Source organism: Eretmochelys imbricata, chromosome 4 (genome assembly GCF_965152235.1).
Source record: "Eretmochelys imbricata isolate rEreImb1 chromosome 4, rEreImb1.hap1, whole genome shotgun sequence".
Classification (NCBI taxonomy): domain Eukaryota; kingdom Metazoa; phylum Chordata; order Testudines; family Cheloniidae; genus Eretmochelys; species Eretmochelys imbricata.
Window position 1 is genome coordinate 33,954,965 of NC_135575.1, and position 16,258 is coordinate 33,971,222.

Genomic DNA, 16,258 nt, shown 5'->3' on the forward strand with positions numbered 1-16,258 from the left:
GAGTGCCTGGGAGCCGAGCGGCGAGCAGCTGCGGTGCCCTGCATCCCTCCTCACGCCGCCACCGCCGCCGCCGGGGCCCCAGACTTTTTTTTTTTTTTTTTGCTCCCTCCAAACATGGATTTGTTCTTCCTGAGGTTACTCGCGGTGGCCTGGCTTCACCTGGAGGCTGCGGCGGAGTTTGACGGAAGGTAAGGCGGGGGGAGAGAGCCCCTCGCCAGCACTGCCCTGGCCAGTGGCTCCCGGGGGGGCTCCCGGGGGAGGCAGGTCTGTGGGGAGAGGCAGCAGAACATTTAAGTGTAGTCGCTTTCCCTGGGGGTTTTGCTTAGAGCAAAATGTAGCGAAAAGCACCTGCACCCCCCCCCCCGAGCTCTCAGGCACGGAAGGGGCTCGTGGGGGAGAGAGAAAGGTACAGGGCTGACAGCTTGCAGGCACTTGAACCGAGGGGATTTGAGTTGTGCCGTGGAGTTGATAGAGGCACCTGTGAAGCTCAAGAGACACCAGCCATTCAGCTCTCTCCGACCCTTTCTGGCAGAGCCAGTCCTGAAGACTTGGCATCTAAATATAGTCCGAAGTTTTCAGTGTAGCGATCTAAACCTATTTTTTCCCCTCGTGGTGGGAAGCTAAGAAAAGGAACTAAGGAAAACTCAACGCTGATTGTCAGGTCATAAACAAGTTGGTCTCATTGTTTGTATCTTCAGTTTAGGGAATGACTGAGCAGCCGCAATTGATTGTCCTCTTTTGAAACTTCGACTTACCTAATGGCAGGATTTTATTTTTTCTAAAGAGACATCTATGATAGACAAAAGTGAAGAACTGAATAAACTGTTTTTACATGTGCGGTGGAGAGATGAGACTTAGCATCTTATTTGTTTTTCTTTCCACCACTAAAAAAAATTTGTGGCCACCCCAGATTTAACCTTCATGAGTCTCTCTCCCCCTGTGCATATCTCCCTTTCGCACTCATATATATTAGTGTGTTAAAATAATTCTGAAAAGCTACACATAATATAGTGTCTTACATGAACATATCTCAGCTGTAAAGAGATGTGAGATATGCATGCTATGACAGGTTTGAACAACTCCAGAGTTCTTTTAACTTTATTATGCAGCTGATACTCCTACAGGCTACATCAGTACAGCTGAAAATTCCAACCTGTGTATTATCTATGTATAATTCATCACAACAAGTCCTGGATGATTTGATCCTTTAAAGCAGGGAACCTATGGCACGCGAGCTGATTTTCAGTGGCACCTCACACTGCCCAGGTCCTGGCCACCGCTCTGGGGGGCTCTGCATTTTAATTTAATTTTAAATGAAGCTTCTTAAGCGTTTTAAAAACCTTGTTTACTTTACATACAACAATAGTTTAGTTATATAGTATAGACTTATAGAAAGAGACCTTCTAAAAACATTAAAATGTATTACTGGCACACGAAATTTTAAATTAAAGTGAATAAATGAAGACTCGGCACACCACTTCTGAAAGTTTGCCGACCCCTGCTTTAGAGGATCATTAAAAATGTATGTAGAAAGTCTGACTGATGCAAAGCATTCTCACTTCTGGAGATTGGAGTTCAAGCTAGGGTCAAAAACAAGTGAAGCCTTGAGGTTTTAGCCTCCAGTGGAATCCTCTCTACATTCTCTCTCCTCCACTCTTCTTCCCCACTCCCCAAGCCAAAAAAAAAAAGCACACCTGGCTGTTGTAAAGCTTACTGTGGTCTTGAAATGAATGAACTGGGAAGACTGAATTGGTTTCTTGCTTCTCAGGACTTTGTTAACAGAGGTGAACTAGCTGAGGCTAGTGAGAAGTAATGCACCCTCTTGCGTATCACCTGGCATAAAGCAATTTAAAGAGGTATGGGGCTTGGTAGGCAGTCTTTCATGGCATCTAAATTATACAAATTTTATTTATACAAAGTGTGTGTATACACACACACACACATTTTGTATATATATGTGCCTATAAATTAAGTATTGTTCCTGATGATTATTATTAAATCATCAAATAAATTATTATGATTATTATTAAAAATTATACACAAGTGCTTATGGACATATACCGCAAGATTTTTAAAAATGCTTCATATAACATACAAACCTAAGTAGTGCCAAGAGGCATTTAAATAATATGCTGAAAAAAAATAGCAACTCAAGTTTAAACATGAATCTAGATAAATGAAATGTGAAAATAAGTGTTGAGGTACAGGAATGTGTGTAATCAATATTGTTAAACTGTGTCAAATTTGGTGAAATATTTAAACACAAATATGGGAGTGGTTCATGTATAATGAAAGACTGAATAGGTTTTCAAATGAAAACATTAACTTTGCTTTACTGTACATGGAAATCAATTAACATGCACATACCAAATATGTATTTTTATTATTTGTTCAAATAGTTTTTCTTGCTTTGTTTTACATTGTTGTTAGAATGTAATAATTTTATGACATTGCTTTCTGAATATTTAAGACTCCAAATGTAACCTATTTCATTTCACAGGGATGAGACCAAAAAAAAAAAAAAAAAAAATTAAACTCCCCTTTTCCCATTATTGCCTGTTTGCAAGACAGAAACTTGTCTTAATTTTTGATTTCTAGGACAGGTTTTAAACTTAGCCATGAGTTCAGATTTGTGAAATCAAGTTGAAACACTGTTGATGACAGTTTATTACTTATAAATGTTGTAAAATTCAGATATCTAATATTGCTTATGACCATCCTGTGAGTGGCAGCAGTGAGCATGCTACAAAGTATATTAGGTGCTGCTATTTCTGGTTTTAAAATGTCTCTTTGGTTAACAACACCCCCCCCCCACCCCCACCCCCGCCCACACACACACACGGTCAGAGTTCTACACTAGGACAGAAATACTACAGACTAATATTAAAGCAGATATTATAAATATTTATGTTAACCAGAAAGATACTTATTTTAAAAAGTAGCATGGACGTTCTTTAAAAAAGATTTATGAATTGTAGATAAGGGTGTTTTTGTTTTTGTTTTTTTTAACTGTCTTGTGTAGGTGGCCCAGACAAATAGTCTCCTCTATGGGATTGTGTCGGTTTGGAAGTAGAATTGATTGCTGCTGGGGCTGGGCCCGTCAGTCATGGGGGCAATGCCAACGTGAGTATTATCACTGCTGGGGCTTTTAGCCACTTAGAAGGGGCTTGTACACACCTATGACTAGATTTCACATATTCACATACACACATAATTGCAGGGTTTATGACATAAATGGAGCATATTTAAGGGACACGGTCAGGTTAAAAAAACATACATTTTAAGAAGCAGTTTGTGTTATTAACAGCACCATAGATAATTAAAGCTGAAAGAAATATTGAACCTAATTTACTCTTTTGCTATTGATACTGTTGGTTGGTATATTTTTTCATTAAATTTTGTTTAGGCAATGAAAATAGACAAGTCAGTTTCTCTTTTGTTTCTCATCAATTTCACTCTCTAGCTCTCATGGCCTAGGAGAAGGCTGCAGTGTTTTGGATTGCAAAAACTGCAGGGAGGAAATATTTACATCCTAGGGAAAACAAACAACCTATTGCTAGAATTTGAAAAAAAAAACCATCTTGGAAATGTTCCTTATTGGTGTTAGGTTAAAGCCTTCTTTTATAACCCAATCTACGGGTTTAAATCAACCTGACAGTGTCCTTTTAATAGATCACATATTAATAGAGACATACCTGAATTTTTTTCCATTGTTATAATCCTTGTTATAACTATTGATAATCATATAAATAAGACTTCATTAAATCAATTTTAAAAAATAGCATTACACTGGTAAGCAGAGCAATGCAAAAGTGCAGATTTTTTTCCAGGGTGGGAGAAAGAGATCTCAGTTACATTTATAGGTTTTCGCCCTGAAAACACTTAACTCGTGGGTAGTTTCCCATAGGTGTTTGCAGGATCAGATCTTTGGAAACTTTTGCATTTTAATCCAGAGGCAAAAGCTTGCAAAATTAGATGAATTTCTGCCAAACAATATACAAGCAGAGCTAAGAGGTGAACATTGGTTACTGCTCATTTTGCAGTGCTGTGAAAGTAAAATAGCAGGTGAAAATGACAGCAGAGATCCCAGTCTAGTCTCTAAGCAAAGGTTTTGGTCAAATCTGTAAATAAAAATAATAGTTACCACTTATAAAGGGAGAAGGTTAATACAGTACAGCATTGAAAGGATAATAAGATGACTAATTAAAAATAGATGTAAAGTGCTATTGGAATATAACAAGCATGAAATTCTGTTTAGCACCCATGAGCCCACATCATCAGTCCTTTGGATTTTAGAACTACAGTTTGTAAGAGAAGTAGTCATTTCCCTGATATAAACATTTGTAAAGGGAAGGATTGCGCCCAAGGGTAATAGAATCTATAGCCATCTTTTATAACACAAATATACAAATGAAAATCAAACCGAGAGCATGTGTATCATACTACAAATACTCTAAGCAGCAAGGCATAAGTGAGTTTTACTAAATAGTTCTCCTGGTTTCCCTTTCCCCAGCTAAGTTCTCACTTTTGTTGTGACAATGAGCTGAGCTCACCAGGGTGGTAACATTCAGATGGAAACCAATCTGTATTTCATATTTGACCTTCAATTCCCCACCACTGCCAATTCTGCTTTGATGTACGTCCTGTATTATAGTTTCAGGAAGTGAATGGCTCATGGTGATAATGGCACAAAATACGTAATTAAAGTGGAAAGTGATTTTTTATTGCCCTATAGCAAAAATAGTGATGAGCTTAATTTTTTCAGTTTTGTGTACAGTTGGCATGAAAGTGTCCCTACAGTTCTAGGAGTAAAATTTGATACTGTCTTGAAAGTTACAGTGTTGCTGTCCTAAAGCAATTACCAGCTATGAAATGGGAGGGTGACAGAGTCCCTCATTCTGTCTCTTGGCAGCATGGAAGACATCACACAAACTTTAAAGATTTCTCCCCCTTTTCCCTGTGGTCTATATTCTCTTTAAGTGTGTATGTTCCATGTTTCAGAATTATGGTAGTGTTCTGAATATGTCTCAAAGACACAATTAACCATTTTCTAACAGAAAATAGAGGAGTATTCCATCTCTTTAAAAATCATACTTTCATAATATTTCTTATTTAGTCACAGGAGCTGTTTTTAGTTGACCCAGAAATTGTCCTTGAAAATCTGACGCACAGATTTCAAAATCATACTGCTTAGATTTGATTCAGGCACAGAGTCAAGTCCAAAATTATTCTAAAAAGGAAGTTAATTATGGATGGGCCTCCCTCTACTTATTTCTTAACTGACATGTCTAAGTGACTTTGTGGGCATGCTTTCAAGTCTACTTATGTGAAAAATGGGCATTTGTTTGCTATTCTGAAAATTTCATATCTTCTGTTTCAAACTCGGTGGAATATTTGGTAATTTATTCCTGATATCACTGCTTCCAACGGGGATAATTGGAAAGTATGTCAAGGCTACAAAATTATTATTATTACTTATTTAACTGCAAAGAGGCATCTGATCCTAATGCCTTTAGAATTCAGTCATAGAAACAAAAGGAGTCAGATGCTTCCTACATGTGTATTTCATGAACTATGGGGAAAATGGTTCTATTGTTACTGTGAGGTTTTTTCATACACACGGGTAACCATATTATTGCAGTCTAAATTTTGTATTAGAATTTTATTTTAGATTAAGGGAAATAACAAAACAAGGAAGAACAAAAGCTAAGTGTTCATGAGATAATACATAGTTAGTATTGTCTCTGTCACATGCTGCATCAACTATGCCTGACAAAATGGCAGCAGCTCCTACAGACCACCAGTTTTCAATATTTACAGATGTAGTACAAAGAAAACAGTTGCCTTTCGGATGTCATGGTGTCTCTCTGCTGTTTGTTCACATTATGCTACTTACTGCTTTCGTTACTGGATGGTACACCCTTCCCCTTTTGCTACTGATTCTGTTTTTGAATGATGTTAAAAGCTTAGAAACATTGACTGGCTGCAGTTCTGATGTCATTATTTGGGTGGCCTTGTATTATAAGGGGCTACTCTGTTGCAGCAAGCACATCTATACTAATTCCCACTACATAAATCTTTCATATTTTTTCTGTTCGGATTTTGGAATTGAATAGGGATGATGTAATTCATAGTGACTGTAAGAATAAGTTTTTTTCAGATTCCCTTTAAAATATTTTGTAGACTAAAATGGGGGCAAAAATCTCCCCCTTATCTCTCTTCTGCTATATTTTAAAAAACATAAAACTCCAAGCCTATTATTTACATCATCTTCACTCTCAACTAGCTTTTCAAAAGAGCTCAAAGATGGATTTTTTCAGTGCTCCATGCCCACAGTTGAGGCCACATTTTCAAAAGACCTCAGCACCCAGCAGCTCCCATTGAGACACTTATGGCCAAATGACTTCCAACATGCTGAGCTCTTTTGGAAAAACTGGCAATTCCTGTTGGTGCTTAAATGGGAGACAAACTCTTGTGTGGGAGGGGGAGGAAATCTGGCTGATTATGGATGCTGAGTCCTTTAGAAAATTCTGTCCTGTAGCTCATGATGGGAGGTTAAACTAAATGAAAGTGAATCTTTCTGATGCTGGCAACTAAATTGCAAATCTGCCCTCAGCTATCCATTTCAGGCTGCTGGTGGTCAATATGAGAGATCGAGCTGGAATAGAAAAAGGCAATCCAGGCCTCGCTGGGAGCTTTCAGAGTGTTTACTGTACAGAGGGAAATCACTGAAAAGTTTCCAAAAATGCAGGTGTGCAATTATTCTCCTACTCCCATTATGGTAAAATAAAACTCCCAGTGAGAGCAGAATCGCTCTCTATAAGCAGGCTCTCAATATGCACAGGGCTTCTTCTACTAGCCATGTGTTTTCTTTGCCACTTCTGAGCCCACTATTCAGTGGAACAAATCTCATTTATGCAAAGATAAAAAGTATTGAGTGAGAATTAAAAATAAACCTACAATGTGCCAGACTCAGAAGTGAGAAGAAAGTCTGGAGGGAGTTTAAATTGGGGTAACTTTAGGGTGACCATATTTCCCTGAATACGGGGCATCTGGTAAAATTACTCATTCAAGCGAGTTCAATGGCAATCAATCAGAACTATGCTGTACAACGGTCTGTTGTACAATGTTCAAATTAACATCAAGCTGACTGAGCCTCCATTAAAAAGAAATATTGTGTAGCTGGATTCTTTTTATTTACCTTCTTATCTTTAAGGCTTTAGGGTTCATACAGGGAAGGGTGACACATGACCCTCTCCCTACCCCCCAGACAGGGAGGGGTGACCGACTGACCCAACCATCCTTGCCCGGCGCTCTCTGCCCTCCATGCTTGGCTGGGCCCTTGGGACAGACCCGCCTCTCACGGTACCTGGAACTGTGTCTTCCCAAGGCAATACATTGGGGGAAGGGGGGGAAGCACATTCAGGGTCACATGCCCTCCCTTCCCCAGATTTCTGCCAGGCTTCACACCAGAATGTGGACAGCAGCTGCCTTTTGGCACTGTGTGGGAGGGAAGGGACGGGAGCTGCTTCCAGTTGCAGGGGAGGATGAGGGGGAAGAGATGACCTGGCCCGTGTCTTTGCTGAGCTTATCTCTTCTCCTTCGAGAGTTGTCCCTGTGGGTGCTCCACTTCAGGTCAAGGTGCGTCCCTGCGCCTTTGATCAGAGATTTTCGCAGCAGTTCCCATACAGGCCATGCACACGTGGTGGCTGCCTTACGCGCTGTCAGTGCTTGAACAGCGTGTGCACGGCCAGGACTCCTCAGTTCCTTCTCTACCATCCACTGCCAGAGACAGAGTTTAGCAGTCCCACTAGTTTCACTCTTCATAGCCTTTATTTAGATACAGTTCAAGTAGTTAATTAGTTTTTTGTTACTTATTTAGATAAGTTTTAGTTATTACTTATCTCCTATTTAAAAAAAAAAAAAAAAGTCTTTACCTCAGAGTTAGTGACTCCCAATATACCTGGTTCTCCAGGCTTCAAGAGATGTATAACATGCAGAGACACCATCCCCAACTCTGATGGCCATTCTCAGTGCATACGATGTTTGGGGGAATCTCATGTACCCCCAAAATGCGTACTCTATAGTAAACTTAAAGCCCGGACTCGGAAGGACAGTGACCTCAGACTGAAGCTCATCCTCCTGGAAAAGTCCCGGGCCAGCAGTCTTCCTCCCGACAAAATTCACCACCGACATCCTCAAAGGATTTAAAAAAATGGCAAAGAAATGACTGGCTTCCTTCCCTCTCAGGGAGCACAATCTTCCAAGCAGTGGTTGACGACTTCAGCTCCGTCAGTGCTGGCCGCTCCATGGCTCAGCACGTACGCTTCTCCAGGCACTTCCGACACCAACTGTCCATCGATGGCCACATGCTCCGGTGCCGAGGCTCAAGGCTTTGAGTTGCCCGCTTCCAATGTGGCACCGTCGGTCACTGACAAGAACCCAGTACCGACTAATGTAACGACACTGACGCCACGAACTACTGCTGCAGCGCTGACGGATCCAAATTTGGCACCGATTTAAGCTCCGACCCCCCATGCTGCCTGTGCCATACTTCTCAATGCTGACCCCTGGGTCTGTAGCGCCTACACCATCGGCACTGGCTCAGCATGATGTGCCTACAGTGCAGATACTGCCTCAGGCAGCTATATCAGCACAGCACAGAGCACGGCCAGTACAGACTCTGCCTCCTGCATCGGCCCATTCTTGATACACGGCACTTCACCATTCAGCACTGTCAGCCGCCACACTGGTCCAGTTTCTCCACCATAGAGACCTGGCTATCTCTCCCACCCCAGAGTCTCCTCTACTAGGCACTGATCTCTCACCGGAACCATCAGCACCTTACTTACAGCTAGCCCCTGCTCCTTCACACCTCTCGAGTGAGGAGGAGGAGGATGTTGATGGCATTTTTTCTCCACGCTCTTCTTCCCCTGTTAAGACATCTGTGACTGGAGGACATCTTCGATCCCACTCCTCATATACCAGGGAATTCCCACCCTGGTATGGCCACCCTTGGATGGGACCACCCATACCCTTCCCCGGCCAATGGCCATGCTGGAATCCCTGGGAATCTTATAACAGACATTCTAGCACTCGTCCTACCTCACGCAGAGAGGATCATAGATCTCCTCCCCCAACCACAAACAACGATGCTGAGCTACAAGACGAACCAACAGCTTCACCAGCAGAGGACGTTGCGCCTGACACCTCTCCAACTAATAAACACTCATCTGTCTTGCCCGAGGAGGCTATTATGCCTTTGCCACCAACAGCTGACAATTTCACACACTTCCAGGACTTGTTTAAAAGAGTTGCCGATCAGCTCAAGATTAATCTTGAGGAAGTGTCTGAACACCAATACGAGCTTACTGACATTTTACAACTCACCGCCTCTTCCAAAATAGCATTGCCGATCAATGGGGCCATCATGGAACCAGCTAAAACCATATGGCAGACCCCGGCCCAACCCGCAGGAGAGCAGACTGCAAATAGTACATCACCTCCAAAGGTTCCGTGTTTCTCTTTACACACCTGTTGCCCAATTCGTTGGTGGTTGAGGCGGCCAACTAGAAAAATAAACAGCAATATTTCTGGTCTACCCCATCTGATAAGGATAGCAAGAGGATGGACTTATTTGGCCGTGAAGTGTATTCATCTTCCACCTTACAATTTAGGGTGGCAAATTATAAGGCTCTATTAGCAAAGTATGACCACAGGAACTATGCTAAATTCATGGAATTTATTAATGACATTCCTGAGGGCAAGCAGCAACAATTTAAAGCCATGGTCTCTGAGGGACAGATGATATCCCATACGGCTCTTCAGGCCACCGTTGATGCTGCTGACACGGCCGCCAGACCAACAGCACAGCCACTGTCATGCGGTGAGCCTCATGGTTCAGCTGCTCCTCCTTCCCACGGGAGATACAGAACACTGTCAAAGATCTTCCTTTCGATGGCGAGGAGCTATTTGCAGCAAAAACGAAGAACCCAACAATGACGCCCCCCCACCATCCACGGCATCTCAACCCCCTCCACCGAACAAGCAGATTTGAAGCCTTGGTCAAGGGTATAGAAGACCTCCCACGCGCTCCAGCGCCTACTGCAACCATCCATCCTTTTGGACACCATCTGCTCCCATTCCTCACCAACTGGGAAGCTATCACTACAGGCAAATGGGTCCTAGAAATCATCTGATCGGGCTATATCATGCCCTCCCTCCCCGTCCCTCTTCAGGGACCCCTTTCACGAACACTTGTTCTGTCAAGAGGTGCACCATCTTCTATAACTAGGAGCAGTGGAGAAGGTACCCGCTCAACACCAGGGGAAGGGATTTTATTCCCGCTATTTCTTGACCGAAAATAAAAGTGGGGGGATGGCGACCTATTCTTGATCTTCAATAACTAAACAGGTTTGTCAAGAAACAAAAACTCAGGATGGTTATACTGTCAACAGTCATTCCGGCGTTGGAGACAGGACATTGGTTTTCAGCCCTCGACCTGCAGGATGCATATTTTCATGTCACTGTACACCATGCCCACAGACTCTTTCTCAGATTTGTGTTGGGCGTGGATCATTACCCGTACAGGGTTTTGCCCTTTGGCCTTTCAACTGCTCCCTGAGTTTTTTCCAAAATTCTAGCACACCTCAGAAAAAAGGGAATCATTATTTTTCCTTACCTGGATGACTGTCTCCTGAAGTCTCATACCTGATCAGAAGCCATTCGTGGGACCACACATTGCGTCCACAGCCTTGGCCTGCAAATAAACGTAAATAAATCTACTTTACATTCTACCCAGCAACTAGACTTCATAGGAGCCCACCTCGATTCCACCACAGCTCTCGCATCACTTCCAAAGGACAGATTTCACACGCTGGGTAACCTAATTGTGAGCATACAGAGAAGCACACAGGTCACCGCTCGAGACTGCCTAGAACTGTTAGGCCACATGGCCGCATGCACATTAATCGTCATAAACGCACGCCTGTGTGCGATGCCTACAGGACTGGCTGGTTAGCCAGTCTACAAACCCAACATGCATAGACTAAGCAGACTGCTAACTATGCTCTCAAAAGTCAAAGATTCGCTCATATGGTGGACCCTTTTTCTCAACCTGTGTTTTGGGGTCCCCTTCCGGCAGGATCCTCCCTCCATTATCATCATGACGGATGCATCCCTCACCGGCTGCGGAGCACACATGGACCATCTCACGCCTACTCAGGGTCTCTGGTTTTCTACAGAAACCGTGCTTCATATAGACCTCCTAGAGCTCTGAGCTGTCCGCAATGCCTGCCTCCATTTTCTTCCCCTCATCAAGAACCACATGATCAGAGTCATGACCGATGACATCTCATGTATGTTTTACATAAACAGACAAGGGGGAGCTCAATCCCAGTCCCTGTGCAACCGAGGCTATAAAACTTTGGAATTGGTGCCTCCAACACAATATTCACATCTCAGCCTCACATCTCCCCAGGTTCTCCAAACACCACAGTGGATGAGCTCAGTCGATCCTTCCCCCTCCATCATGACTGGGAGCTAAACGACACCATTCTACACAACATTTTCCAGAGCTAGGGCTATCCCCAGCTGGATCTCTTCACAACTACAATCAACAAAAAATGTCCAACATTCTGTTCCAGGGCAGGTCTGGGAAAGCATTCTCTGGAATATGCATTCATGATCACTTGGCACGACACTCTGCTGTATGCATTCCCACCAATACCTCTGCTGAACAGAGTGGTACAGAAAATAAGGACAGACAGGTCCCAGGCCATTCTAATTGCTCCGACATGGCCCAGGCAACCATGGTACCTCTTTGTCCCGATCTCACTTCCCCCACTTCCCAACCTACTATCACAACACAGGGGCCAGTTATATCACCCCAATATAGCGATGCTCCACCTCAAAGCATGGCTACTCAGTGGCTCTCCAATGAGGAACTAGCATGCTCAGTACAAGTCCAGGCAGTTTTATTACACAGCAGGATACACTCCACGCTCACGACCTATCTGCAGAAATGGAAAAGGTTCAGCACTTGGTGTTCTGCCAGATACACCCCTCTGGCTTCCGCCCCTCTTCCACTGATTCTAAGCTACCTTCTAGAACTCGAGGTAGCTGGGCTTTCTCTTAGCTCAGTAAAGGTTCACCTAGAGGCAATCACAACATTCCACCACAAGGTAGATAATGCTACTGTTTTTTTGCCCATCCTGTTGCCAAAAGATTCCTCAAAGGTATCCAAATGTTCTACCCAGATATAAGACCACTGGCTGAGCCATGGGACCTACACCTGGCCCTCACAGCTTTGATATACAACCTTTGAACCCTTGGCTACCTACTCCCTTTTACACCTATCCATGAAAACTGAGTGAGTAGCAATTACATCCACCAGCTGCATGGGGGAACTTGGAGTGCTGATGGCCGAACCGCTGTATACTGCCTTCTTCAGAGACAGTTACATTTCGTATACATCCTAAATTCCTTCCTAAGGTGCATTCGTCCCTTCACCTAAATGAACCTATTCACCTTCCAACATTCTTCCCAAAACCCCATGCTGATGCATTTGAGGAAGCAATGCACACGCTTGGCATTCTTAGAGCGTTATCCTTCTATCTCGACAGAATGAAGCCATTTAGACAGATCCTTAGGCTCTTTATAGCTATCACTCAATGATCTCAGGGCAAAGGGATCTCCACCCAGAGACTATCCAAATGGATATCAGACTGCATAAGTTTGTTACCAGTTGAAACGAGTCCAACCTCCTGTGGCAATCAAGGCACACTCTACGAGACCCGTGTCCACTTCCGTAGCATTTTTCTGCAATGTCCCGCTTTCCGACATATGCATGGTGGCCACTTGGGCGTCAGACCTTACGTTTACTAAACTTTACACTCTCAGGGTCCATCATCGACACCAGACTGGGTCGAGCTGTCTTAACAGCTTTCTTACCAGATCCAAAATCCTGACCATTCTAAGAGATACTGCTTTTCAGTCATCTGGAGTGGAGCACACACAGGGACATCTCTCGAAGGAGAAGAGGTGGTTACCCACCTTGTGCAGTAACTGACATTCTTCGAGCTGTGTCCCTGTAGGTGCTCCACTACCCACCTCCTCCCCTCTACCTCGGAGTTTGGAGCAGGCTCCATTGTAGAGAAGGAACTGAGGAGTCCGGGCTGTGCACGTGCTGTTCAAACACTGACAGCGCATGAGGCAGGCACTGTGCATGCACGACCTGTATGGGAACTGCTGCAAAAATCTCCGATCGAAGGTGTTGGGATGCACTTCGATGGAGCACCCATAGGGACACTCATCTCAAAGAATGTCAGTTACTACAGAAGGTGAGTAACCTCCTCTTCTCTTCCTCTTCTCGTCTGTGACTGGAAGCAGCTTGTCCATTCCTGCCCGCACACTATCAAAAGGCAGCTAACATCTCCAGGCTGCTGCTGGCCACCAACATAACCCAGCCGCCTCCTGTGCCCCCACCCTGGCTACAGTATGGGCAGGAAGAGGTTAAGCTCTAAGAAGGCATGTGCACCAGAGCCTAGGAAATCTGACTGCAGGGGCTTCAGTCCAGCCAGAGGGTGGCTCAGCGGGGGAGGGTGCCTAGAGGACAGAGAAGCCCCACGCTCCCTGGCGGCAGGACTCAGGGCGGAGGGGTAGGGAGTGGAGAGGCTGCTGTGGAGACTGTAAGTCTGGGGCTTGAACAGGCTGGAAATCGCTTCCCCTCCATTCCCCTGCCACTCCATAACTTAGCTGAGGGGCAGAGAGGCTTTCCTTTGCCAGCGCTGTGCACATGCTAGGCTTGGCTCCTCCAGGCCAGTGCCCCCGGGCTGGAGGATCTTGGGCTTTCCCAGGGTGCTAGCCCAGCCAGAGGCAGTGGGGGAACGAAGGAGTCTGCGGGCAAGGCTGTTGGTGAGCTGAGGAGTCCGACCAGGGGCTGGTTCCCCACACAGCACTGGGAGCAGGCTATGTCCTGCTGGTGGGGATATGGAGGAGCAGCAGATTTGGGGGGAAGGGAGCAGTGAAGAAGCAAAGCAGGGAGAGGACATTGAGAGGTGGAGCATGTAAAGGGCTGATGGGTGGGCAGCAGAGGTGATATATAACTGGCTGCTGCATGGCGCCTCCCCGCACTCACCAGCCACTACAGCTCGCAGGGCGCAGCCAGTGCCTGCTGGAAACAGGATGCGGGGAGGGGGGCACGGTCCTACTGGCTGAGAGGTGGCATGCAGTGGGGGCTGTGCTGATAGACCATAGCAGGGAGCGGCCAGCCCCGTGTGCTGCATCTTCACCCCACCATCAGCCTTGCACACCCAACTCCATTGTCAGCCACTAGACCCCCACTTTCACCACTGGTGGGAGGGCGGCTGGCAAGCAGGGATGTTCCCAGCAACAGAACCCACCAGTACTGGTGGGGAGAGTGGGAGACAGAAAATACGGGACAGTGTGCCCGTTTTTAAGAAAAAAAACTGGGACTCCTGCAGGAGGGCTTAAATATGGGACTGTCCCTTTAAAAACAGGACATCTAGTCACCCTAGATAACTTATACCTTCTTATGACCTCTCTAATGTGCATATTTTACCATTTAATACTCCTCCTACATTGGCTTAGACTTCCTTACTTCTCTAGACTAACACAGACTCACACCTACTTACCAAGATGTAATTTATACCTCCCACACTCATCACCTCTGAATTTGGCCTACTGAGGCTAAATTAGTGTCAGGGAATGGAAGGTGGGGTAATTTGTAGCCATCAGACAGGAGAATAGGAAGAATAATAAACAGGTGGGGGAAGAAATTGGTTCTTGCTTTAATTTTACATCTTTTTTTCACCTTCTAGTGCCTCAGTTTTTAAATTGCACAAACTTAGATTGTTACACATAGATAAGCAGGTATGCATTAGTCTACTTGACGGTTAGTGAATTTGCAATGGCTTGAACATCACCACTAACTTGGGCCCCTCACATCTGTACCATTTCAGTAAAAATAACCTGCCTCATTGTTAGAAAGGAGATAAAGACCTATGCTAAACATTATGATGATACTCCCAAACTCTCCTTCCAAAACTGGCACATTCAGTTGTGTAACATCCTCTAAAGAAATAATTGAAAGAGCTCCCAAGTATTTTGGATTATGCCTCTGATGTTTTCCCAGAATCAGTTTGTGAACACCAGCACAAATTCAAGTTAGCTATCTAAATCCATGTTGGGGTTCATAAATAAAAATAGCAAGATTTTCAAAGGCACTGATCACCTGCAGCTCCAGATGATTACAAAGAGACTTGTATGTGCTCAGCACTCGCAAAATTGACCCAGGGGGATTTAGGAGCCTAATTTTAGAGACTTTTAAAAATAATTCTTATTTAATACAGTGAAGGATCAATCAGTGTTTCTGGGATTTATAGGTCTGATGTGGAGATTTGGCTTGTGGATTAAACCTGGCATACAGGCCTAAGTTTGAAGTGGCTGAAACTTTTAAAACCAATATAATAATTTAATTGGTAGTTTATGTTTATATATTAATAAAAATGGAGACATTCAGCTATTGAGGCCCTGATCCTGCAAATTGCCTTGCACAGGCAGATCATTGCAGTTGTTTGGAGCTCCCTTGATTTCAGTGGGCCTGTGAGTGTACACAGCGATTGGTCCATGTGGAGTGATCTGTAGCATTTCAGCTTTAGTTTGCTTTTTTGCATCTTTAAAGTCCAAAACTGAAATTATTTCGTAAATTCCCAGTTGTGCAACTCTTACTTAGGTAGTAGTATTGTGTCTGCAGCAAGTGCAAGATATGGATTCTTAAAAATATGACAGGTTTCAGAGTAGCAGCCATGTTAGCTTGTATCTGCAAAAAAGAACAGGAGTACTTGTGGCACCCTAGAGACCAACAAATTTATTTGTGCATAAGCTTTCGTGGGCTAAAACCCACTTCATGGATGCATGCAGTGGCAAATACAGTAGGAAGATATATATATATATATACACACACACACACACACACAATGTGCAACAATGGGTGTTATCATACACAAAATATGAAGCTCTCTTGGGTTTTTACATAATGCCTATTGCTGTGGTATCCAAGTGCCGCACAAAATTAAAGCCCAGCTCATGTGGTCTTTTTCTGACTTCCTGTCTTCCGCCAGTCCAGAGTCTTTTGTTTACAGCATAAATATCCACAGTACTCTTTTGTTTCTAATTAAATTTATATGCATTTTTACATATGTGCCCACATGCAGTGAATGCACTTTAAAAGCATGTA

At 44.0% G+C, this 16,258-nt stretch overlaps 1 protein-coding gene across 1 annotated transcript in view; it reads left to right on the forward strand.

The window, feature by feature from the left end:
* Positions 1-114: 114 nt before the first annotated feature.
* NPNT (nephronectin) overlaps positions 115-16,258 on the forward strand; it is a 90,607-nt gene continuing 74,463 nt past the window's right edge. The window contains exons 1-2 of the mRNA XM_077815105.1: positions 115-188; positions 3,023-3,123. Of these exons, the coding sequence (XP_077671231.1) occupies positions 115-188; positions 3,023-3,123 (175 nt within the window). The remainder of the gene's footprint in view (positions 189-3,022; positions 3,124-16,258) is intronic.